This window comes from Chaetodon trifascialis, chromosome 19 (assembly GCF_039877785.1).
Source record: "Chaetodon trifascialis isolate fChaTrf1 chromosome 19, fChaTrf1.hap1, whole genome shotgun sequence".
NCBI classification, from domain to species: domain Eukaryota; kingdom Metazoa; phylum Chordata; class Actinopteri; order Chaetodontiformes; family Chaetodontidae; genus Chaetodon; species Chaetodon trifascialis.
Window position 1 is genome coordinate 6334211 of NC_092074.1, and position 26539 is coordinate 6360749.

At 41.9% G+C, this 26539-nt stretch overlaps 2 protein-coding genes across 2 annotated transcripts; one reads left to right on the plus strand and one right to left on the minus strand.

The window, feature by feature from the left end:
• The first annotated feature begins 4203 nt into the window (after nucleotides 1-4203).
• Nucleotides 4204-6010, plus strand: il17a/f3 (interleukin 17a/f3). The gene is made up of 4 exons (XM_070987755.1): nucleotides 4204-4268; nucleotides 4672-4877; nucleotides 5000-5143; nucleotides 5893-6010. Exons 1-4 carry the CDS (start codon nucleotides 4260-4262, stop codon nucleotides 6008-6010), a joined length of 477 nt encoding a protein of 158 aa, XP_070843856.1. The 5' UTR covers nucleotides 4204-4259.
• Nucleotides 6011-7009: 999 nt separating this feature from the next.
• stmn4 (stathmin-like 4) lies at nucleotides 7010-19180 on the minus strand. Its single transcript, XM_070987354.1, has 6 exons — nucleotides 18732-19180; nucleotides 13579-13641; nucleotides 12955-13050; nucleotides 12530-12735; nucleotides 9881-10072; nucleotides 7010-8529 (listed from the first exon to the last, which is right to left on the minus strand). Exons 2-6 carry the CDS (start codon nucleotides 13589-13591, stop codon nucleotides 8470-8472), a joined length of 567 nt encoding a protein of 188 aa, XP_070843455.1. The 5' UTR covers nucleotides 13592-13641; nucleotides 18732-19180; the 3' UTR covers nucleotides 7010-8469.
• Between the last annotated feature and the right edge of the window lie 7359 nt (nucleotides 19181-26539).

Below are 26539 nucleotides of genomic sequence, written 5' to 3' on the forward strand. Positions count from 1 at the left end.
CCTGGGGGAATCACTGCTGGCCTGATGCCGGTACATTTGTGCTGTGACCCCTCAAGTTCTGCGGGTGACTGACCCCAGTTGTGTCTTGTTTTTGTTGCAGTAAAATGGAAAAAAAGGTCCAAAATACTGGGTAATTTTAGGATTTCACAGAAGAGCTGTTCTCAAAAGACTAGTCCTCTTCCTGCTTCTGCATGTTTCCAAGAGGCATTTTATTTGTAGCCCCCAGTGATACAGAGCTCGCTTTGTGTAGGAGGCAGGTCCCTCAGTGGGAAATCACTGCTCAGCTTCCCCCTTCCTATTTACAGTTCTTTACCCCAATAAATAGCTGAGCAGTCGGAGTAATCGAGTCAGGTGATGGGGCCACACTGCATTGCTGCACCCACATTCAGCCCCGAAATGCACCAACCACACGAGACGCCTAGCGCCATCATCCAGGACATAAGGCAACCTAAGCGCTCTCCACCCACGGCTGACTCATATCACATATGGTAACAAAAGCCAAGCGCCTTCCTCACATGCTTCACCTTAGCTTCAGTGTAGTTTTAGTTTCTTTTAGAGCTGCGTTTCAGGACGGTCCTAACTTTTTGGAGTAAAACTACTCAAATCATGTCCGTGTGGTCTGAAAAAACAGGCTTTAGCTGTAAATGCTTGAGAGACAACTCTATTCAAAGTTGTTTTTTGTTCTTTTTTGTGTTCTGTATGTTATGTTTCAATAAAGGTTGAAAAAGAATGGGGGAAAAATAGTTATTAGTTGTTTTGAATAGTTATTACTAAATTGCATTCTTGCACAGGTGATAAGATAGCTGCTACTGTCATGAATGTCTGGTAAATATGAGGCTATAGCAAGCAGCTGGTTAGCTTAGCTCAGCACAAAGACTAAGCTAAGCTAACCGGGGCTAAGCAGCTGGCCTGGCTCTCTCTACACATAACAAAATCTGCCAGCTAGCTCCTCTAAAGGACACTATTTAACATGTTATGTCTTGTTTCCTTCATACAAAAGTGTAGAAAACGACAAGTTGTACTTTTACGAAGGATTTTTGCCACCCTGGGACAGAGCCAGGCTATTTGCCCCTTTTCCATTCCTTATGCTAAGCTAAGCTAAATGCTGACCTTCAGATTTCCCAAATAAGTCACTATGTTCAACAGCTATAACTTAAAGACAAAAATAAAGGTCAGTGAAGCACCTACTCACATTTACCTCCAATCCTCCTTTCAGTCCATACTTAATATTTGTCCTTCGTGACAGAAGCAGACTGACAGGCAGCTTCCAAACACTCGTACTACTTCATGCACAGTAGTATCAGTCTGAGCTTTACAGACATGATGGCTGATGTTTGATCCTCCCATGCATTTCCTACAAGGGGAACTTTTATAGTAAGTTTGCTGAGAAAATCTGTACGAACTCATGATTGTTTGAGTTTCCCTTCAGACGAGATGCATCAGATGAGGACAAGGACAGACCATGAGAGGCAGAGTTTCTCTGTCCTGCTGCCTCTTGCCTTCTTTGACTGGTGCTGTAACTCTGCAGCTGTTTCTTTCTTACGCAATGATACTAAAGTTGATCTGTCACTCTCATCTGTCTGCACCAAATTATTCATAAATAAACCTTTACGTCAGCATCCATCAGCTGCAACTCATTTCTTATATTACTTTTTTTACCACTGCACCCCCAAAGTGCTTCATCACAGGACACTTTCTCTTCTCTGAGCATCAAACATCAGCAGCTCTGCGTCGGCCTGTAATCTCCCTCTAACTTCATATTCTGTCTTGTGCTTTGCTTTCTTCTCTCCCTTTAATTTGCTGCATTGTGCACCATTATCGCCGTCCTGTGATTGCTCATGGAGTAGTTAGTCATAAAGTCTTTTGTGCCATACTTGAGATGAGCGCCCATATAAATAAATGATCTTGCACTTGACTCTGTCACTTGGTGTTGAGTCAAACTTCGCCTTTGGGAAATAAGGCTGCTCACTGTTTTGTAGAGCCGACTGAGAGCTACACTCGACAGGCTTGTCAACTCTTCAGTGGGAGGAAATGGAAACAGAGGAAAAGATATTTGGCAAAGGAATATGGAAACATTAGGAAAAGAAGGAAAGAACAAATGCAGAAGACTAAAAACAGGCTGAGTGACTTGTTCAAATGATAAAGTAGATGCTCACAGTAACTAATTAAAGACAGTCATCTTTAAAGCTGCACCAATCAATATTTGAATATGAGCAATGGACCGAATGATGAGTCATGTGAAAGTGGCAACAAACCCGCAGAGAATCATGGTCCAGCTCTGCAGCTCTGCAGAGCATTTCAACGTCCTTTAGCACACTATTTTGGTTTTAGGTCTTTCATTTCTGCTGCTCAGTCTCATTAGTTTCCAGATTGTGCAGGAAGCGGCTTTCAGGGCTTTGATAAACCCACCGTATGCTTCCTGTTCACCACTCACACCAAATTAAAAACTTCACTGACAGCTGAAGAGGGACATATTTCCCTTGAGACCAAAACAGAGCTAAAAAGACAGTAAACCCCAGTGATGTAATCAGAGTAATTAAAACGCTCCATTCAGCTTCACAGAAGACATTATGCAGTGTCACACACGGTCACACACTTGCAGTTGTTGTGCCCCTTAGACTTAGACTGATTATTTTATTATAATATATATCATAACAATGTAATATAATGAAATACAATATAACTAAGTACATAAAGTAAGAATAACAGCCACCCAGAGAGAGAGAGAGAGAGAGAGAGAGAGAGAGAGAGAGAGAGAGAGAGAGAGAGAGAGAGAGCGCGCTATAAACTATGTACCAGAAAAAATATGTGCAAGTTGCAAGCGAGTCCCGTGTGAGGGGTAAACTGATGTAAAAATCAGTGGAGTGACCCTTTAAAACGGATCAGTGTGACAGCACTCAAGGCTACACAGGCTGATGTGTTCACAGGACCTTCAGGACATTAGATGAAATATTTTTTTTTTTTTTTTTTACAAAATGGACTAAGGCACCAAAGGATTTTTGCAGCTGGAGCACCACTTCATCGTAACTCCACTTATCAAATGTCAAGATTTATGATCAGCTGTTCATACACTTTGTAGTTCAGTTCAAATGGCGTCAAACTGCTTCAGCATCTCTTCTGAAACCGTTTCTCTTCACATCCAGTACAGCTGTGCTCCAGTTTGCAGGCTCCTTACTCATATGATGCATGGAGGGTGAAGATGTTATCACACGCTTTGTCTTCGATGAGTAGGCATGCTGATTTATTACCAGAACCACAGCATTTCACGTCAAGCATGTCTTTGACCTAAATGGTTTGGCGTGGGGTGGCAGGGTGTAGGTGGAGTCTGTAGTAATGTGTTTTATATGATTCAAAAATCAGACGCAGTTCAGAATGATTAGTCTGTTGTTTTCTTCATGGGATAATGTAACAAGGGGGTCACTCTAAACTGTTGGAGGGTTTTCTGAAGCCACTGAATTGTATATAATATATAGATATATATTCTGCTTTCAGAAATGGGTTCTTCTTGCGGGCCTAACTCATTTTAAATTGAGATATGAGCCAGATTTTTTAAAATGGCATTGCAATAATGGTTTGTTTCATTTGGCCTGATACAATCACCTCTGGTTTGTTTGGACACGGGCACCAAATTGTGCAGCTTAAGTTGCAGATTTTCACATCAGTGCGCTCACAAACTTCCTCTTTTTTGCCATTTAAGTAAGAAGTTATGTCCTGTTTTCACCGCCACGTGAAAAAGGTCCAACGGAGAACACGTATTTTCACACCTTTTGTCAGGTCAAACGTATGAAGGTGTCACCTGACTCATCACACTGCTGTTTCCGTGGGCTGTGACCCAATAATGATAGGGTCACAATGGGGTCAGGTAAAAGGTGCAGTGCTTTTTAAAGAGAACATTAAAGAAAAAGTACAAAAGATGAGTGTAAGAAGGCTTCTTCTCCTCACATGTTTGAGCTGTGTGTTGCTGTTAAGACTGAATGCAAGACAATAAGAAATATGCATGCACAGATGGTACAGCGGATGCAAATGCGTGCGGACAAAAAACAAAATGCTGACCACAGAGAGGCAAACTGTTATCGTGTTTATAGATCAACACGTGTATCTGTAAAATCAGTGACAGTCATAACGGAAACACACCGCAGATCTTGCCAACGCACACAGAGCCGGCCTGCATATAAACACAGAGAGACTGGAGACACGGCAGGACAGCCGAGCAGCACTTCACAGTTAAAGCTGGGCTCTGCAGCCAAAACAACACAGTCATGCAGAAGGTGAGTTCTCCAGCAGGGCTTATCTTTAACTCTTATTCATACTCCTGTGATGACTTCTCAGACAGAGCAGCATGACACATCGCGACATGTACTGGTTTTATGAAAATGAGCGCACCGTGTTACATTTGACAACAAATTTCAGAACATAGGTTTTAAAATTGAGAAGCAAACGAAAGATTGTGAAACCTTTTGTCATTCAGAGCGTTAAAAAATCAATAATACCATCCAAGCATTTGCACGATCAGATAAGTGGACTTTTAGCCAAACACGAAGTGGCAACAGAGAAAAGTGAATGCAGCATTTTATTTTAGCCCACTTCAGTTTGCTCTTCCTCTTTCGCTGCCGTTTGTTTGTTTGTTTGTTTGTTTGTTTATTTTTCACCTCTGGCTTGTCTCGTGTTTAGGTGTTGAGAGCTTTGCTGGTGCTGGGCCTGGCCACGCTACTGCACGCCACCAGGAAATGCCAGGCGGTCTCGGTGCAGCTGGACCAAGGAACCAGCTTGCAGGGCAGGACTGTGAGACTGGTCCTGGATCCTTCAGTGCGGTCTCAAATCGCCAGCATGTCCGCCTCAACCATCGCCAACATGTCTCTGTCGCCATGGACATATAGGTGAGGCATCACTGCATGCTTTAAACCACTATTTGATATGTCTGTGGTCATTCAGTTACCACTTTTGAAATTTTAAATCCTCTGATCCTGATTATAAATGCATTTTTCCCCTCCCTCTCCAGAGAATCCTGTGTGGCGTCTCGCCTGCCCAGGCAGATCGCTCATGCTCAGTGCCTGACCTCAGGCTGTCTGAGCCTGCAGGGGGGAGGAGAGGATGCAGCCCTGGTGGCTAAACCTATCAAGTACCAGGTCCTGGTCCTCCACAGGTGAGCCACTGCAGTCTTTGTTTTTTGCCTCTGCTTCTGTTTCTTGTGACAGTGCAAAGATCGTTCCTCTGTGCACACTTGAAAATGACAGCAAGTTCTTTGAGGTCGTCTTGGGTCAGTCTAACAATGAATGTGAAATGTAATTTGGAGAGGATTTATCTCTCTTAATCTGATGCATTTCCTGTTGAGACAAGCAGCTAGGGTGGGACATAATCAGGGCAGGCACCATTCAGCAGTGTAATCCAATGCATACCTACCAGTGCAAGATGAGGCACAGGTTCACTGTTTTGCAGGAGGTAAATGGGATTTTCAGAACAGACAACATTCAACTTTCTGGGCATGATAAAGTGTGTATTATCGGACGCATAGCTGACAAACCATTTTTATTGTGGCTTGAAACAGCAGAAATACGAAAACCTGAAATATTTAGATCCATTGTCAAACACAGCATAATCACCTCTAACTGAAATCTGGAACAGATGCATGATGAAACGTGTATTGTTGGGTACATAATGAAAACAGTATCAAGGGTTTGACATTTTTACTAGTTTTACTAGTTTTTGCATTCATTTCATTGAATTGAACTGGAACACCCTCAAATTAATCAGGTTGGCTTCTGCCAAGTTTTACTCTTTTCCTCTCTGTCCGTTCTTGTCACACCCACAGTCCAAATTGATTGAACACAATAATCTTATAATGATGTCATCTGTGTGTGTTCAGCCCTCACTAATGTCCCCATCCCACTCCAGGGTCCCAAGGCAAAGGCACAATAACAAAAGAGGAAGGAAGTATCACTTCCGACTGGCGACAGAGGTGATCACAGTGGGCTGTACCTGTGTGAGGCCCAGTGTCATCCCACAGCAGTAACACACAGGATGGTGGTACTCTTTCCGCATGCTCTCTCTCTCTTTTTTTTATCACACTTGTATTAAGCAATATTTTCAGATCACTCAGTCTGATGAAAAAGGGCTTTTTTTGACTGCTGTGACTAATTTTTGACTGCACTTGCTAGCAGGTTAGCTGTTCCCCCTGTGACTAGTGCCAATGCCACAAAGCCTCCAGCACCATGTAATCTCATAGATGTGTAAATGATAAAATAATATCAACACGTTGATCTTGTTGATACATTTATAGTTAACTGCAAAGAGCTATATTTCCTGCCCTCTGGTGGTGAAAATTGCTTAATGCAACTTTAACCCAGAAGTCAAAGTACAGTGTCAGGCAAACACTGCAGGATGATTTGTAATGTACATTCTTCTTCTTCTTCTTCCTCTTCTTCTTCTTCTTCTTCTTCTTATTATTATTATTATTATCAGTATTATTATTATTATTTATCATCATCCTCATCCTCATCCTCATCCTCATCATCATCACCATCACCATCTTCATTATCATTATTATAATTGTTATTTGGAGGAAGTGTATGTTTTTATATTTTTTCTTATTTTAATTCTTCATGGTTGTTTTTAACTCACATTAAATAATAACCCTACGTACCCTACTTATTTCACTGTAAACAATGTGAAATTAAAGTTTTTATCCCAGCTTGGATGTCTAATTGTGCTGTGAAAAAACTATTGTTTACTATGTATTCATGTTTAACTTTATTGTGCTAATTACATGTGGCGGTTATTATGGTCTAATTAGAAAGTTTTATGGATGTGACTGACTGAAGAAAGAAAATATCAGACAGACCTTGCAAACATTTTTAATTTCTTTTATAGATACCTAGATAGATATGGCCTCTGATAGTTAATTGCTGTATTGCTTTACTGTCTTATTTTGACTGATGTCTTTTTAGGACAATATCGTGCATGTCAAACATTGTACTATCAATCTACAAATGAGAAATGATGAGAGAGTGTGTTCAGTCAAGCTGTTTTTACTGACCATGCCAAATAGATACAATCAATCCAGCCTTGAAGATATACAGCGACACACAGTTACAGCAAGTACAAACCCCATGTTACAACGCCCCCGTTACAGTGCAAATATTTTCAACATTTCAATCAAGTCAGTATGACTCAACAACTTGAGCAAATTTCACCTTTCTGTTGACACATTTAGGTTTTAAATTCCCTTGAAAATCATAGACTGACAATCACAGTGACACATGCCAAAGCAAAGGGAGACCCCCAAACTCATCCTTTCAAAACCAAATATGTCCAAATTCTGAAGTACTGTCAATGACTGTTATGCCTCGTGTGATGTTATTGTTGTTTATGCTGTATACTCACCGTCCTTCATGTATGCATATGTGCTTTTCAGTTGTGCTTAATGAAATAAGAGTGCAATCAGTGCTCTAAATCTAAGAGACTCAAATGCATGTCACTGATCTACAACTACACTACAGTTAAAGTTTCACTGAAAGTGGCAGAATACAGCAGAGCGTCCTCCCTTTCCATGCTTTTTGTGTTACTCCCCTTGAGCACTGCAGAAACAAAAGCCTGATGCTTCATTTTAGATTCATAAACCAAAGTTTAGCACACGCAGACATCCCCAGATAGACCAAACAATCCTAAAAAACGGTGCAGTGAAGAATTAGCATGAGAGCGGTGACCCAGGGAAATCAGTTTTTGTTTTTCATTGGAAACAGCAGAAGCTTGTGTGTTATGTTCTGTTTATCATTACTGACTGGTACGCATCCTGTGAGTCAAAGGCTGAGGAAGGCTGGGACTCTTAGTTTTGACTTGGTTGTGACTGACTCGAGCTCCTAAACTACATCTGTGAGTCCAGTTTTTTTGTTTTTTACAAGGTAGCAATTTAGATTACAACTCCCTCCTCCATAGTTTCAGTCTAACCGGAAAGAAACGGTGTAATTGGCTGTGTTTCTGCCAAATTGGTGGATTCAGTGATGATTTCTGATCCAAACAACTGGAAAATCACAGCTCAGTTAACACTGCTCCAACATCATGCAGGCAGTTATGATTTCTTGCTTTCCGACAGAAGAAACAGCAGAGATGAGAGAGCTGTAATTAAAATGTTTACCTCCTCCTGCCTTGATGCAGCTTTCATTCCCCATAAACAACCATCGTTGGCCCTCTTTTAAAAATTGGAATTGTTTTCTTGCCCCCCCCCCCGTCTTTTACAAAAAAAGAGCAAGATTTCTTTTTGAATTTCAACATCAACAGTTGACTAAACTTTGTACAGCTTGTTCAGAATTGTTACAGCATACATCAAATATGAAAACTCGCCTTTTCCCTTTGTTCGAGTTGCTTTTGAGTTCTCTTTTTTCTTTCCTGCACTGTTTTGATTTCCTTTTTTTTAAAGAATCAGAAAACTCCCAGTCCTGCTCTTTCTCTCTCCTCTTCCTCGGCTCCAGCCATCTATCGGCAGGCTTCCTCCTTCATCTCCTTGTTCTTCCTCACTTCTTCCGCGTGTTTGTCCTGCCAGACAAACACAGTCATTAGTGTTCATGAATATATTAGCATTAATGAGGGAGATGCCCACAAAACAGTTCGGCTGTTCAAAAAAATTTGAATAGGGGAATGATACAGAAAGGGGAGAACTAAAAACTCTTTTCCACCTCACATATTCATGAGAACTTCAAGCCCTATGAAATGCAGTTTGATAAATATGTAAGTGAAGCAGTAAAAATAGCGATTTGCTTTTTAATATGCTGCATTATTTCTTGGTTGGGAACCAGGAACCCCTGCTGGTTGACTGGCAACTGATTCCTCCAAAGAAATGACACATTAAAGAGCAAATTGTCATTTTTAATTTTTTTCTGCTTTGTTGTAAAGATTGGACAAACGAGACACAACTTCTTAATTAGTGAGCTTTAGAGGTTCTGACAGATTTTAGAGTCAGGCTAGCTGTTTCCCTGTTTCCAGTCTTTATGCTGAGCTAAATTAGCTAACTGGTGCTGTCTCTTTAAAAATGCCGCACACAAATAAAGGGTATTTCGGAAAATTCTCTTGCTTTCTCTCTGAGAGTTTGATGATAACATCGACACCACTCTCATGGTTGCGTGTTAATGGAACTGGAACTGTGAGGCAATTAGCCTAGCTTAGCATAAAGACTGGAAACAGAGGATACAAGTAGTCTGTCTCTCTCGAGTTCAGAAACACACCTAGCTATATCTCCAAAAATGACAAATGAACACATTGTATCATGCTGTATCTATACAGAAAAACAACATGTGGTTTATATATCGCAGTGCTAATAAGCATATTCCAGAAATTGTCAAGCTATTCCTTTAATAGTACCTCAATCACGCTGCTTGTGCATAACAGATCAAATTTGGGCCCAGCAGAAAAATATGAGTCCCTGCACTAAAAATGGCTTCATCACACTGTTAAACTCCTGTTCAGGATGGATGTGTTACTCCAAAAAAGTGGGGTAAAAAAAGGGGAGTAATAGAAGAAAAGCTGGAGAGAACACTAACATTAGTGGTGCTAAACAGCAACAGCTGGAAAAACTCGGAAAAACTTGATCTGACTGTTTCTGTGATAAATTTTTTTCGTATCTGTCCTTTTGAGTCCAGACTGTGCTGTCCTGATTTAAATTTTAGACAATTAACTTTTTCTGTGTTAGAATCCATCCATCATCTTCTGTCCAGTTACACATGAGAGGAAAGATTAACTCAGAAATGAAATTGCTAATAATGGTTTTTAGTGTAGTAGAGTGTCTTTTTCTTAAAGTATGAGACCTTGACTTTGAGAACATTGCAAATTCCTTTGAAACCTTACAAGCTCTCTACAAAGGTTAGAAATGATCCCATTAACTGGACAGTACCTTCTCCTGCAGCCTCTCCAGCATGGCAGCCAGCAGGGCCTCCCTGTTCTCCTTGTTGGCCTCCATCTTCTGCTCAAGCTTTTCCTTGGCATGCTTGATGAAGTTGTTGTTCTCCTCAAAGGCCTTCTGGATCACCTCGCGCTCGTGCTCCCTCTTCTCCGCCAGGTGCTTCAGCAGCTCGGCCTCCTGGCACTGGAGGGGGATAGAGAGCACTGAAGGTCAATCAACAGTTTTCCCCTTTGTTGAAGTGCTTCAGTCTTGGAGATCTGCGGCTTTGCAAGAAGCAGAACCTGCATTAAGGAGTAGGTCACCTGAACCCCTGACATGCACCATTAACAGAGGGTTATGTTTAGGGTTAAGGTAATGGTTGTCATGTCTTGAGTAGTTTTGCCATCAGCCGAGTCTGTGACCTGCAAAAAAACCCCTCTCCATTACTACAACAACACAGACAGCCGTCACGCCTCAGAAAATACAAAGATTAAAGATGACGGTGTGGTCCTTCAAAGTCCCTGAAAATATAGCTTCAAATGTTCATGACTAAGCAAGAGCATTCAAAGCTCAAAAAACTGGGATTTTAACCTTCAATAACCCAGCTGATAGACCAGCATCACGTCATCAAACGCTGAGGGTTTCTGATTAGCCAAAGATTGTAGCAAGAAAATGCAATGAATGCAATACAATGAACATGAATTACAAATGAACTATTATTACGATTCATGTTTCCATCCAAGCGTCTAACTAAAAAAACTGAGCAGAAAGGGAAATTTCAAAAGGAGCATGGCTTATGTTGAATTATACCAAATAAAAAACAACTGTATCAATAACCAAAGCTTTCACGCTGAGATTCGAGGCACATATGATACATGAACATTCACTGTCAGAGTGGTAAATAGCTGAATGATGCTGGTGACAGTGACTGCTGATGGGTAGTAGGTTGAGTGGGAGGCTGCTGGAGTCACACAATACAGCAGCATCAGTAATCATGACTGTTATCTCCAACTAAACCTCAAACAGTTGGCACTTAACAGGCTAATTATTTACAGACGACACTTGCAGATGCAACACGGCATGTAGTGATGTTTGGAGAAGCAATGTGTGGCCACTGTGTTTCGTCTCTGATCCACTTGGTGTTAGGATCTGCTTACCTGTCTGCCCCTAGTGTTTTCCTTTTCCCCTTTTCCCTTTGTGTTATTTGTCTGTCTGTTCCCTTGTCTGTCTGAGGCTGGGCGTGGTCTCCTCCACTCTCTGCTGGTGCCTGCCTCATTACCTGCACACCTGCTGTGCATCAGGCTCATCAGACCAGCAGTATATAAGTCTGGCTTTCTGCACCACCGGTTGCTAGTTCATCCTGATCCCTGTCAAATGTTTTTCTTTGTGTGAGTGTCACCAAGGCAATATTATCAGGCTTTCTCTTGTGAACTGCCAAGACTGAGCTTATGTTGGATTCTGCTTTTGTTTTTAAGATGCCACTTTCTTTCTTTCAGTGCCTTCCAGCCGCGTCCTGTGTCTCACTCTGCCTCAAACCATCCAGTTGTGTTTGTTTCTTTCCCGCTCATTAAGAGTGCGCCTTCTGTTAACAGAGTGAGTCCAGTAAACATTTTAAAGGCAAAGTCTGAACACTTGGATGGAAGAAGACTGAGGGGTGTGATGGTTGATGACCAGCCTTAAATTATCAAGGTATTGCAGATGCTCAGGGTCAGCAAGGTCACAAAATCATCAAATTTGGTACAAAGAAATGCAAATAAACTTGTCAAAATTGTAATCCCAACACACATCAAGTTGCACTGACGTCTACAGAACCTTCAGTTTTCCAGCCCCTAAAGAGGCGCGGCTGTGACGCTCTGCTGCTGCGGTCTATCTGCGTCATCAGGACTGTGTTGGTGCGATCAGATTTATTGACAGTGACCGAACAACCAGCTGTCATCAGAATGTGATCAAATGCTGCGAAATCCTTGGTTGATTGGTGCATGGACGTACATGACATCAGCTCTTTGAAATGAAGCCCTGCTTACATCAAACCAGTGAACATGGTGCAGAGAGAGAGAGAGAGAGAGAGAAAACAGGAATCTGTGATGTGAAAGAATTCTAAAGGTTTTGATGTTGGCAGAAAATAGTATTTTCACATAGCTAATTGAGAAAACACCTTTTCAGTGTCTTTAAGGCACTAAATAAATGATGATTATTACTGTAAACATCTAATGTTACAGACGTCTTGTGTCTGTGATGTTGCAGGACACATTTTCTATGTCGGCAAAATAATTGATCTCCTCACCTTTCCCCTCTCCCGTCCTCCACCTTTCTCCACCACCCTCTTTGCTTGATGAGTATGAGCTATTGTGAGTGTGTCCTTGCATGATTGCCCTTGTACTTTCATGTCTCTCTTTTCATCTTCCCACCCTCCCTCTGCTCAGTTCTTCCCTCCCTTTCCATCATTTCCATCGCTCCCTCCCTCTTTCCTTTTATCCATTTCCACCCTTTTTTCTCCTGAGTTGATAAATCATGCTTCCCACAAAGAGCGTTGTCGGATGTTTGACAATGCCTGAATGAGCTAGAAATAGCTTGGGTTAGGGTTACAGTTTAGGGTTAGGACCTGTCCAGCTGGGCTTCTTGTGTTGATACAAAAACGCAACCCACCCACCCTCCCCTCACCTTCCGCCTCTCCTCGGCAGCCTCCAGCTTCTTCTGGATCTCCTCCAGGGACGGGTCGCGGCGCTGCGGCATGGAGGTGTTGAGGTCTGGCACGCCGTCAAAGGACGGGGGCTTGAGGATGACCTCGAAGGCCTGGCCTGATGCCCGCTTGTTCAGCTCGATCACCTCCACGTCTTTGATGACGCACCAGCCCAGGTCCACTGCATCTGTGGTGTTGGATTGTAGCCATTATTTATTTACAGTGAATTTTAATGCATGGAAACACGTCGTTACACGTCGTCATTAATATGTGATTTTTGGTGCATTGTGTGGTTTGCCTGCATTCCTTCTATGTGTCGTATATACCGGTGCCTATACAAGCTATAATACTGTGTATTTCTCCCTGTATGATTGTTAATGAGTGCGTGAAAGTGGTTTATTTTTACCTTCTGCCTTGTATGTAGGTTTTTCTGCAGTCTGTGGATTCAGGCAGGCACAGAATAGAGACACCAGGGGGAGCTCTTTGACCTTCTCTTTGTAGGCTGAGGAGACACACAAAGTTATGTTTCCATCATTTCAGAGGACATTGCATAGACTTACATTCATTTCCTGGACACTTCTCTTTCCCCTAACCATTACCATAACCACTACTAGTCTAACACTAACCCAAGTCTTTGCCCTAGAATTGAATGATTTACATCATGGGGTGTTGTGTTTTGTCCCTAAAAGGAAGGTGAGTCCCCACAATGTGCCTGTGTAAGCAGATTAATGTCCCCCGCAACATGCCCCCCCCCCCCCCCCCCCCACACACACACTCTCTATTATGCTTGACATTGACTCAAACTAAATGATGTAGAAGCATTCAAGGACTAATGATGCAATTCTCCTTCTCAGCAGCAGCAGTGACTAGTCACTCTCATTCTGCTATTATAACAGTCATAGTAATGAAGAGATATGTGGTTCAGGTGCTAAAACTGCACTGTTGTTGCTATTCCAAGAGCTGAATCATACCCAGCGTGTGCAGTGAAGGACTGGGGAGGTGTACGACTTTCTGCTGCGGCTGCATTTACCTGCCAGAGTCATCTTCTCACTGCGTATGTAACTCTCCAGGGATGCTGAAGATCCTTCTCAGTCTGTCAGGGAGAGACATGCAGAGACAGAGGGGAGGGATTAAATGAAGCAGCCTCAGAGGTCAAATAATGAATGTGAGAAGCGGAGGCTACGGAGAGCGTTAACAAGACCGCAAGCTGCAGAGGCCCCGTGTAAAAGCCTTCCATTAACGTTTAATTCAGCCAATGAGAGAGCAGCTCTGCGTCAAAGAACAAATGTAAGCCTCGACAGGCTGGGAAACTCAAACCAGGGAAGAAATAGACATCACCATACACATAACATCATATAACCTTTTGACCCGAGGTCCTCATCAGCAATCATCGACTTGTTCACGTGAACAAAAATGACCGATTCCACTTTTAATAGGAGACTTCAACAAACAAAGTTGACTCATTAGTGCTTTAAAATTCCTTCAGTGGAAAATTGTTTACCCTTAATGCTGCTATACAGTATATGACTGATCCGATGCCAGTGATTTCTTGTGCTTCCTAAAATATCACTGCACAGCTCACAGAGAACAGGCATGAAGATCCCCTCCAGACATGTTTGAAGACACACAAAAACTGAAAAAAAAGTCATGATTCATTTATTTAGTGTGCTTCCATGGCACTTTGTCACATTATTTTCAGCGTACTGCTGTTTCCACTGGGATGCTTTTATGCAACAAATAGAGAATGCACACAAAATCAGGTGGATGGAAACGCCCTTACAGAAACGTCCATGATCACAGTATGAACACCAGAGGTTTCAAGTTTCCACATCACTCTTGTCCAAATTGCAACCATGAGAGTTTACCAAACGTCTTGTGACATATAGATACACCTCAATCTCAGATCTAAGGTGAGAAACCTTCCCCTTTCAGCAGATGAATGTAAAAAGAAACCTTTAGTTACAAACTCTGCACATACGTCACTCTGCACAGTGAAGCTCAAACACTCAAGTAATAATGAGCAAAGCACATTTTGAGCAGAGGGGCCTTTAAAGTGCTTTTTCTCTCTTCTTAGCCCTCTGTGTTGCAGTGGATCACAGCTGTGGCACAAGAGGGAGAAACAGCTGTAAATCTCTGAGAAGATGCAAGAAAGGAACAGGAAGGTACAAATAACAAAGCAAGGCATCAACCACGGCACCAGCCTGCCTCACCACCTGCTGAAGACCTTTAAACCGGGCTGTGTAGCAGCATGTGCTGTGATTGAAGCAAATATGCCTCTGTGACACAGACTGTAGCCTCTTAATCACATCAAATACTCATTGATATTAAGGGTTGAAATTCAAGAATAATCTAGTTAAATTTAGAATGAATTCAAACAGTGATTGAATCAAACTGAGGCAGCAAAGTGGCAAACTGTCTCACCAGACCTTCCAGCACCTGCTATCACTCTGCCCATCTGCCCCCTGTCTGTCAGATGGTCTCATCAACACTGAATCGATGGACATCTGACACATGCTGTACATTGGTTACTCTATATCACACTATATAAATTAACACTATATAAATTTATTTAAATCAAGCAAAGAAGCTCCTTGTTTGTACTGAATTCAGTTCAAACATGTACCATCATAGTGAACATGTATTCAGCTGAAGTTAATATAGAGATAAACAGAACTTTAATACTTTAATCCATATAGTCAGCTAATTAGAGAATGTTATCGTGTGAGCTGAGCAGCTGAGTGCACACACTAATCAAGTTTTGCTTTAATTCTGGGATCCAGAATCATAAACACGCTCATCGTGTGACCACCCACACAAATCAGGTGTTGAAGAAAACAGGCTGAGTAGTAATATTAGAGAGTAAATGAAAGCTTGAACTTCATAAAGCAGATTTCCACTGCAGGCTGGGACATGCCAGTGATGCCAGATGTGGGCCTAATTTAATCAAACATCTGTTACGGGATGTGTCTGCTAGAAATGTCCCACCTGCTCTCAACTACCTCCCCTTCATCTTCTGAGGCAGGGGTCATAGACGATCATCCAAACAGCACACACAGGCATGTACACTGGGAGATACTGTATGCTAATCATCCTGCCTCAATTTCACACACAGAATGAACTACATGCAAAACTGAAACACTATATATACACTATATATATACAATGTATATGAATTGAAGCAGGATTTTGTTAGTTTAAAGATAACTGGTCAAAGATTAAAAGAAAAAAAATACAGCAAATGCATTTTAACCTCCTAAAAGGTATTTTTCCATTGAGAACCATGGCATTCCTGCTGCTGGTGCATCACGACAGCTGTAGACTGCTACAGCTGGACTGAAGGAAGCATTAGACATTTTGAATCAAGCTTCTTTGCTTCCAGGAGAGTTTCAACCTGTAATTTATTCTTGATGAACAACAGTTTATCCAGGTAACAGCTTTGGGTTGCCAAGAAAAGGTTACAACATGTATTCCCCATTAAAAGCCCAAATTGTTATTTTTACAGTTGCACGAATTGAACAAACAAAAAATATTAATTGGTGAGATTTTGGAAGTTGCGTTTTTGAAGATTGCCAGGCTAATTATTTGTCCCTGCTTCCAGTCTTTATGCTAAGCTAATCCTAGCCCCAGCTTCATATCACTACCCTACTATGTACTGTAAAAAGCACCTCATTACTGGAAACTTTATGTGATTTTCTAAGTAGCTGAACATATGTGAAAGCTATTCTGGCAAACGTGTAAGCTTGTAGCAACAATAGCTGTTTTCCCCTGCTTCCAGTCTTAATGCTAAGCTAGGCTAATCACCTTCCCAAGAGAGCGCTATCACACCTTTACATGTAACTGTCTAAGCTGCAGTGTTTCAGCATGTGAAATGCCTGAAGAGTAACGCGCTCCAGAGAGTAAGAGAAGTGTACTAATGAGACAACCTGCGACAGAAAGACGTCTCATATGCAGCAAGGATCACTCGCTCCCCTGACATGATTCCCAGAGGGCCGTGCACACAAGGTCACACACTGTATGTGCAACATGCATGTACAAATACCTTGAAATACAGTTGTGTGCACACATACTAATCAGGCAGTGAATGTATTGCTTTGCCACACTGTTGGAATGTACACACACACACACACACACACACACACACACACACACACACACACACACACACAGCTGCCTCTCGTCTCATGAAACCACCCAGGTTGCAGATCAATGCACGGCTTCCTGCAGCAGTCAGAGTGCTCCATTTGGTGTGTGTCAATACATGGAGAGAGAAACAGAGAGGGGAACATTTAGGTCATGCTGATGGGAAATTTGCTGACAGTTATGTCAGAGTGAAATTTTTCATGATACAATTTTATGATATTCATAGAATATCATGCAATAGATCACCATCCTCCCTGTTTGCTTAAGGTAATATTTCTCCTTTGTCGTCTCTTTTTGAAAATTGGGCTAATACATAACGATTTACAATGATTTTAAGAAATGAATTATAACAATAATTGCATGACTTTGCATGTTCAAATAATAATAAGCATAACAAATGACTTTTGTTATTGTGCATATTCACGTCTATTTTGTTACTCTAATTCATTATTTTGGAAATATGATTGCTCACATTCTTGCTAGATAAGATTGATACCACTCTCATGTTGTTATACTGAATATAAAGCTACATCCAACAGTTAGTTAGCTTAGCATTAAGATGCTAGCCTGGCTCTGTCTGAAGATAACAGTATCTGTCTATCAGCTCCTCCAAAGCTCAATAATTAACATGTTGGAACTAGTTCGTCCAGCACATAAAACAACAAAAAGTCTTTAGAAGTAAAACAGATATGTGTTTTTATCACCAGCATCATTTCTGTAAAGCTTTCCAATTTTGGAGAGCTTACGTGGCGCTCAATGTTTCATATTTCAAAATTATTTCCAAATATTTTATGCTAATAAAAAAATGTGGTTTGCAAAATTTTCACAGAAGAGTAGTTAAAATGTCAAGATGACTCCAGACTTACAGTAGTTTTACTTTCTGCAGTGCCAGCAGTCATTTGCCAGAATGGATAAGGTTTGGATGTCTGATTTTCATTTTCCATCATGCACAGTGCACTGATACCTTCAGTGTTCTACATGAACAAACCCTCTGACTCTGTTTCCATGGCCACAGTATTTGATGTACTGCTCATATACATTTTCATATTCTCGCATGAATAACAAACATAACATTATGAATATTACATTTACAATTATCCTAAACACCATCTCATGATATTTTCACACCTGATAATTTCTAAGAATAGTGTGATATTTCCATGTCTTATAGTAGGAGCGACTTCACACCAAACTTCCGTACAGTAAGAGAACATCAACATTTGTCACATTTAGCCCATATAACACCCACCTTCATCTGGCATTTTTATGAGCCATGTTAGTTGGTTTTACGGGTTTTGCAGAGGCTGCTTTTGTAAACTGGTCTTTCCTGTTCTTTCCTACCTGATACCTGCACTTAAAAAGGCGCACACAGTTATAAACTATGAACATGGTACAGCTAAAGGTGAAATTAACATGAGAGACACGACGCTTTGCAGGGTCAAAACCAGCAGAAAAAAATCGCAACTTTTGTAAAGTATTTGTCACAGTGTTTTATTTTTTGTACCTTTCTCCATCCTCTTGTTTTTCCTCCTCTGTCTAACACACCCACACACACCAACACACACACACACACACACACCTACACACACACACACACACACACACACACACACACACACACACACACACACACACACACACACACACACACAAACACACACACACACCTTTATGCCACATAAACATGTACAAACCCCCTCATTTTCCTCTCCCACTCTTTTTGTCTCTCTCTTCCCAATAAGCAAACACAAAGCTGTATCTGCACATATGGAGGATCAGTAATAAATGGCACAGGTCGCACACCATACAGTTTTTGGGAACAGTGAGTTCTCTCCCTCTCTCTCTCTTTTCCTCCGTCTCCTATCAGCAGGAACCACTGCATCATCACTATCTTACCCTCGCCCCTTTACACCCTACCAACACACTCCCTCGCCCACACAGAGGCAACCTTCATTGATGCAATAAAACTGGACCTTGAGAAGCCAAAGTGGCACGAAGGAGCTGTAGATATGTGCAGCTGTGTGTTCTGCGGTGCAGACTTACCCCCCTCTGTCCCTGTCTTCTCTGCTGCTGATGGTGGACCGGTTACCCCCGTCTGGCTGCACGGATACAGGCGCCGGGCAACAGCATCAGCAACAGCATCAATGCTGCCTCCATGACATCACCTTGGAGACGTCTTATTGGTCTGAGACACTGTCAGCATCCAAGCCTGTCAGCCAATGAGAGAGGAGAGGAAGGATGGGGGAGGGTCGTCAGCTCTTTGTGTTGTGCTGCAGGGTGGGTGGTAGAATCACTGTTTTATTATATAGCGCAGCACTGTGTGTGTGTGTGTGTGTGTGTGTGTGTGTGTGTGTGTGTGTGTGTGTGTGTGTGTGTGTGTGTGTGTGTGTATTATGCATGGGGGAGAGTTGAGTGAAGCAGTGTGAAAAATTGGTGAAGATTGGTAGTCTGTGTGTGTGCGTGTCTGTGTAGGTGTGTGTGTGCGTCTCAGCAGGGGGCCCAGCCAGTGAAGCACGCAAGAGGCTAAATAATTTAGATCAAGTAGAAAACCTTTCGCAGTGTGAGGCACATGCTGTTCATTTTGAATATTTGTTACAAATACTAGTACTACAGTACATATACAGCTACTTTATAAATGACACTCCCACCACTACAACCTTCTCTCACTATACTTCACTCCAAAATGGTTAGTGTTGCTTTTGCTATAGTTTTAGCCTGTTTCTGAACATCACATTTACATCTACAGATCAAGTTCAGATGTTTCCTACATAGTTAAGCAACAAACTCTTAACAGCTGAGTTTCACTGTTTTCAGTTTTTTTTTGTATCTGTGGGATTTTTTCTTCTATTATAATGATGATGGTGATTGTGAGGACCTGCCATATTTTGTTTTCATACAATATATTCTCTTGCTGTGCATATCCTGGGCCACATTATTCCTAGAATATTACATACCCCCTGGTTAGCTGTGTGATAATTTGATTAAATACAGATTAATTCAGGAATATGCACCATGCAAGTTATGATGAGTTTGTAAATGCCTGTTGACTGTTGCTAGCACTGTTATTACTGTAACTGCTGCTGGTGCTAGCAGCACTCCTAAATGTTTATCCCATAGGGCAAAGACAGGAAAAACAGAACTGGCTGGAGGATGGAGGACAAATACTGAAGAAGTGACGTATCTGTCGTTGCCGCCCTTTGATCCTGTATTCAGCTCACGCAGCTAACATGATGTCACCACAGTGTCCACGAGATGAAAGAGCTCACAACAGTGGAGCCGCGAGAAGGATATGCATGAGGTCACATTAGGGTGTGTCCTGTTGTCGCTGTTTCCTCTCCTCTCCTCTCCTCTCCTCTCCTCTCCTCTCCTCTCCTCTCCTCTCCTCTCAGTGACCACTGCTGACGGTAAACACACATGTGACTTTGGACATCACACACATCCTGGAAATGAGATCACCAGGGAGAGAGTAAAAAAAGAAGAGAGGAAGATAGAGAGGAGGCAGAGGAGGAGGAAAAGAGGGAGGTGGAAACAAGATCAAACAGATTATTTCAGTGAATCTTCAGTGAACAAAGATAAGAGGGAGGACCAAAGCAGAGGAAAAATGAGGAGGGAAGACTGAGTGAAACAGAGGGAGCTTACTGGGAAAACCCATGGGAGAAGCTGGGGTGGGGAAGAAAAAATACTCTGGGGATGGAGGATGAAGAATCACACATTTTACAGAACATGAAGGTAGCTGAGTAGTGGGATGAGGGAGAGAAATGGACAAATCAGCTCCTGTGTCTGGAAGGAATGCATCTAAAATCTCTGCAGACCCACAAAACTGAGGAAAGAAACAGATCTGGATGCATAGATTTGATTAAAGGTAAGGGAACAGATGCAGATTGGCCAACAGCCTGGTTAGACTCTCTTCCTTCTTATCCATTTTAACAATATGTTAAACTTCCTGATGCATGTGAAGCATTTTTTGGATTTTGATTTTTACATGGATGGATTTGATCCATGTATTGAATGGATTTTTACAACAGAATCACAGATGCAGATGCATCTTGAACATGCTCAGTGAAAAGTCATATCCTTTAAGCATTACACACACGCGCGCACACACACACACACACACACACACACACACACACACACACACACACACACACACACACACACACTCTGCACTGTAAGCCCTCGTGACCTGTAAAAACATAAACAGTTAAAGTATCTAAGTGGCAGTCCTCATCTAAAGTCTGACATCATCTCAGTGTGTCTCAGAATGAGATCATTCCATTTAACTACTAGCCTTACTCACTCTATTCAGTGTGTGTGTGTGTGTGTGTGCGCGCGCGTGTGCAAAGAGGATTGTGAATAAGTTTTCTGAATTAGAGAGTGGACGGACTTGTGTGTGCATGTCTGTGCTCGTGCAGGTGTCCATTGTAGGACAATTTGATTATGGGTAAAATACTCTACAGAGTGATCTAATTGAAGCTGAAGGGCTTTCACTAGCATTGATTTTGACAGGCAGGGTCTGGTATCAAGGGGAAACAAAGCAAATACACCCACTTCAACAGAGAGTGAAGTGTAATCCCTTTCCCCCTGAACTGTAGGAGAGTTTGGCTTAGATACTGCTGAGCTAAGCTAGAACTGGGGTAAGTGGTTCAGGCAAGCCAATCACAACAATAAATGGCACTTTAAGTTTCTTCATGTTCAAACTTTACTTTTCAATTTTCAGTTTTATGTTGTGACACATTAGGTCTGGTTAGGTTTAGGCACAAAATCCAATTGGTTAGGGTTCGGACGAGATCATGTTTTGGCTTAAAATACCCGGTTTTGTTGACATAAACACGGCCAAAAATTGTCCAAACATCTTCTTAAAGTAACTAGTTAAACAACAGTAGTCAGCTGCTTGATGGTCATCACGCCGCCACCATCCTCTCCCTCTCCTGCTGAAGAACTCAGCTCATATAGATGCACCAGCATCTACATGCATGCACAAACATACAAAAGCACAATTTATCCATGGTTTGCAGAAATGTGCAATGCCAACATTTTATTCCTGCAGCTGGGCCTCATGTAGGAAACTGCAAAGTCCACTCTATAAATACTACAGCTACTGCAATCACAAGGGAAACAATAGCATTCTTTAAATTTAGGGCACGTTCATCACATGCAGATTTAACACAATTTGAACAAATCCACACAAAAACGTATTTAAAAACCAGAGCTAGTCCCACAATAGATTCTGCCGTTGCAGCAATAACAGAAAGTTGTCCTGACCTCCTTTACTGTGCAGATTTCAGCTTCTGCGTGTTACTCTTGTCAAAGGACAGCCTGTCTGGAACAGTCTGTTACCATGGGAACAAGGAACTGACAAGTACAGTGAGAGAGAAATCACTGGATGCCAGGAAAAGTGTGTGTCGACATTTGTGTGTATGCGCACAGTCTTGAGTATGATGGTCTGAAAGCACTTCGTATACTTTGTTTGCATGGGTGATTAAAATCTTCTTCTTCTTCTAAAACATTGCTTCTGCGTTACACTGTTCCACCTCGTCCCCGCTGAGCACATACACCACATGTTAAAGCATTATTTATACCATCACTGTGTCCTGTGACTTACTGTGGGACACTTAACACCAGCACTTTTTATGATTACAAACAATGACTCAATGCAAATTTGCTTTGTTAATATGTTCAGACAAATAAATGTATTGCATTTAATGTGTGCAGTCCTGCTCCTGAAGGCCCATCACGCAGGACAAATACCTTAAGGGGTCGTGAAGTTTCCCTTAAAGGTAGGAACAGTGATCCAGCAGCACAAAACACACCCCATAAACATTTATAGGTCTACTGTAAAAAGCAAGTCAGTCTCATATTCAGCCTTTAAGAGTTATTCTTCCAGGAAACAAAGCCTGCCGGGGGGCTTCCTGCGCAGTCCACCATGTTTCTGCACGCTACCTCAAAAGCTGAACACTTGACTTCACTGTTGTCGAGCACGAGCTGCTGCAGCCTTTCATCTGATTAGCGCATCACAACTGAAGTTATTCATCAAACAGATGAAGACACTGTGCAGACGCTGGTTCAGAGACAACACCGATCATGCGGAGAGCAATTAAACAAGAATAATCATCACAGGAATCCCTGCTGGCTCATGTGGTACGTGGCAGAAGAAAGGCATAATTTCCCTTTATGGGCTCACAGCTTGTCCAGTGGTGGTGCCACCTTCTGGCCAATCACAGTCCTGTTTCTGTAGGTATAAACTTGGTATAGTACTTACTGTCATACTGGACACACAGAGCATTTTAAGCTGTTACCAGTCCCACTTGTGCTGTACTGATCTGACCTTTGGTGAACGCTTCCTGCACAGTTTAAATATATCAGATGTCTTTTGTTTCCACAATGTCCACAGCTTGAGCAGCAGCCCCGGTTTATGCGGTGCACATGCTAAACACACTGGCAATGAGTGTGTATGTGTGAGTATACAAAGACACACGTCCCTGTGCAGCAGGGGTCAGACCTGTAAAATGAGAGCTTTCCTGTGATGGGATGGTACGACAGTTAAGACCCTCCTGTGTGATGGACGTGATGTTCGGGTCAGCGAGGATGATGCAGTCCTCACAGACAATGTCGACTTAATGCCTTTCCATGAACATGGCCAACACTGCCTGTCACTGTCTGCAGACTTTTTATCACGAAGCAAAGAATGACAGCGAGACAGTGTTGAACATGATAAAGATTTACCTGCAGCTCTCACTGAAGCCTGACTAATGTTGCTGCTGCGTCTGCAAATTATTATCATGTGGAGAGGAAGAAGACACAGCGCTGATTTCACGGTGACTGAAGGCGTAACTGTCACTCTCCTGCAGGATGACTAACGCAGGTGATGTTAGAGTGAGAGACAAACAGATGCAAAGCAAAGAATGAATTGTCTCCAGGGAGCTGTTAGTCCAGAATGTCTCACTGGAGTGAAGTGAGTGCACTAATACAACAAACACTTTTCATGTTGCTCTTGTCTTAGCCATCCTGTCATTGTGGTCTTTAAAGTGTTTTTATCAGAAATGAAAGTAATAAAATAAATGTAGTCTCATGCACACATCTGTCTTAGCATTTGTGTATGTTTTCTATGTAGTAATATCCTTCATACAATCATGTGTTCACAGAGTGGTGAACCTCTCTCCATCCTTGCTTGTGATTGACTGGCTGCATTCTGCAACTCTGCCAGTCTTTCAGCTGAGTTTAAATGTGCACATTATCACACTGTGTTTTCTTGCTTTAATGTTTTCCACAGCCCCATCCATCCCACCTTTTTTGGGATCGGGGTTGTATAAAAAGTGCTGCATGCAACACCAAGCTGCTTTTAAACAGACTCAACATGAAATGAAACTTTTTTTTTTTCTCCACTTTGTTGCTTTGTCAGTGCATGGAAAACAACTCTTTTATGTGTGGGAGCAAAGTATTCAGAATGAAATAAATGAATGGAAGACAAGTGACATTATGAACTAAAAAGTGAAATAAAATAGAAGTGTGACGGATGCTGCTTTTGAAGGAGGGAATAAAAATAAAAATGTCTATAATTAAATAATTACCTCCAGTTAAACTCTGTCAGTATGAAAATAAGAATAATTAAATGATAATGATCTCAGTTGTAACAACTTCTTAAATTATTTCACAGTTCATAAATTCATTTATTTATCAAACCCAGTGTAACCATATGATTATTTCTTAACTAATATTGAGCACCTTGGGGCTGCGTAGTGTCACTCTGGGTACATTTTAAATAAACACCAGCTTATTTTTCTCAAGTTAACTCTTGTCAGATGTAAAATAACAGTAACAGTGCTGCACTTCAGCTTGTCCTGTATCCACCTGTGTTTCTAAAGTAAACTCAAGTATTATGGCCGCAGTGCTCTGTCACCCTCTTGTGCCTGTAAAGTGGATGACTCCATTTACCACCAGCCAAAGCTGACTTCATCGTAAATCCAATGATCTTTGCTTCCCCACTGCAGTTAGAGCATCCACTGCAGGAAAACATTTCCTGATGTAATAGTGATTACCCACAACGACGGGGTCATTACTGGACATTTTAAATAGGAATTAATCAAATGCAGTCACCAGTATGAACAGCTCCTCTGTCAGGATATAATTGTGTTTTATACAATGTGAGAATTTAACACTCCAGTGTTGCAGGAATGTAAAGAATACAGAGAAAGGAAAGTTCCAGCGAGAGCATGATTATAATGACCTAATTATATAATTATATGTTAGTAAAAGTTGTATTAAAATGTACTTTATGCACATCCAGTGAAAATGCACATTAAACTGTTTGGAATTGACTGGAAACAACACAAAATGACAATGGATGGCTAAGAAGCTGTTGTGTTTAAACGCAGTGGCCATTTGTAGCTCATAAAAGCTGTCCTCAAGTGCTTTTGATTTATCTGAAGAGAAATGTGAAAATAATTGTGGTGTTCACGAGCTGATCAAATCCAAACACGACTCGTTAAATATAAGCAAACTACAGTAAGCGCTCTCCACTTTGGTGTGCCCACAAGTTGTATCCACATGAAAAGACTGAGGGCCACTGCTTTTCAAGAGCTGTTTTCAAGCTGAAATTGTTGTGGATAGCGTAGAGCATGAGAGAGAGCTGACCCAGGTTGAATCAGTTAACCATCGCAACCACATGGACGCCATATGGACTGAAGCTCTCTGATGTATTCACAAATAACCTCATATATAATGCTCTTTGTTGGCCAGAGAGGCGGAGCAGGTCAATTCTATTTATATCCCTGGTGCATTAAAATGCACCATGTAAAAATATGTTTGTGCACATGGAGTTGCTTCAGCCCAAACAAGCAGATCATAAATGTGCAATTCAAAGCCACACCACTGTGTTAAGACGAACTCTTCCACCACATGGAGTCTGCAGCTGCTTCTTCTCACCTGCCACTGAGGAGCTTCCCCACACCGTCTGCACGGGTTGCCACGGCAAGTCAGCAGGGCGTGACCCCTCGCTGGCTTCCCGCTGACCAACACTGCCGAAGCTGTGGACCAGGTGCTGAGCCAGAAACTGGGCTGAACTTCAAATAGTGATGCAAACACAAGGTTAAACTCACCAGCTAGTTGAGAACTTTGTCTATGTGCTGTTTCCTGCTGGGAGCAGCTTCATGCTGGAAACAGTGCAGAACCAAAGCAGTAAAGCTGCAGCTGTAAAGCTGAAACAACGAGCTGAGAGACACAGAAAGCTTCTGCAGAGCTGAGAGGAAGCACAGAGTCACATGATGATTCTCTGTGGTGTTTAGCCACTATATGAGTGAGCCTTTTCACATTACACACAGCAGTTTCATCTGTTGCTGGTATAGAAAATCTGAGTAGAGCAGTTTTAATATCATAAAATAACACACAGTCTAATCATCCTAGTGAGCCTGACCAGCTGATCTGTTGTTTTAAGTGGCTTTGACAACAGGTGGGGACTGTGTTTGTGTTGATTTTAGGATAACTACATGTGTAATTTAGGCTAATCAATGAGGCTGCTTAGCTAGGAGGAGAACAACACTCCAGTGTGTCTCTCTGCGCCTGCAAGCGTCTGATGACGGCCTCAAGAGGTCTGTGATGCGTTTGAGGAGATGCACAGCGAGCAGACAGACAAACACCTCCCCACCGAGACTACAACACTTCTCTTTGTTCTCTTCCATCAAGAGACAGCTGACCGGGACGAGTGACGTCTGAGCAGCAGGGGAGAGGGGAAGACAAAAAGACAGAGAAAGAAAGACAGGACTGTTAAAAGACAGAGAAAGAGAAGCAGAGGAAGAAAACAGCAGGGGACAGAAAGAGAAGTGATGCAAGTGATAATAAAATCTCCATGAACT

Coding starts and splice junctions, on each gene's coding strand:
- il17a/f3 (XM_070987755.1), top strand. Junction 4,878..4,999: donor CTGTCGCCATGGACATATAG/GTGAGGCATCAC, acceptor CTCCCTCTCCAG/AGAATCCTGTGTGGCGTCTC. Junction 5,144..5,892: donor CAGGTCCTGGTCCTCCACAG/GTGAGCCACTGC, acceptor ATCCCACTCCAG/GGTCCCAAGGCAAAGGCACA.
- stmn4 (XM_070987354.1), bottom strand. Junction 12,736..12,954: donor ACCTACATACAAGGCAGAAG/GTAAAAATAAAC, acceptor CCAACACCACAG/ATGCAGTGGACCTGGGCTGG. Junction 10,073..12,529: donor CTGCCGAGGAGAGGCGGAAG/GTGAGGGGAGGG, acceptor ATCCCCCTCCAG/TGCCAGGAGGCCGAGCTGCT.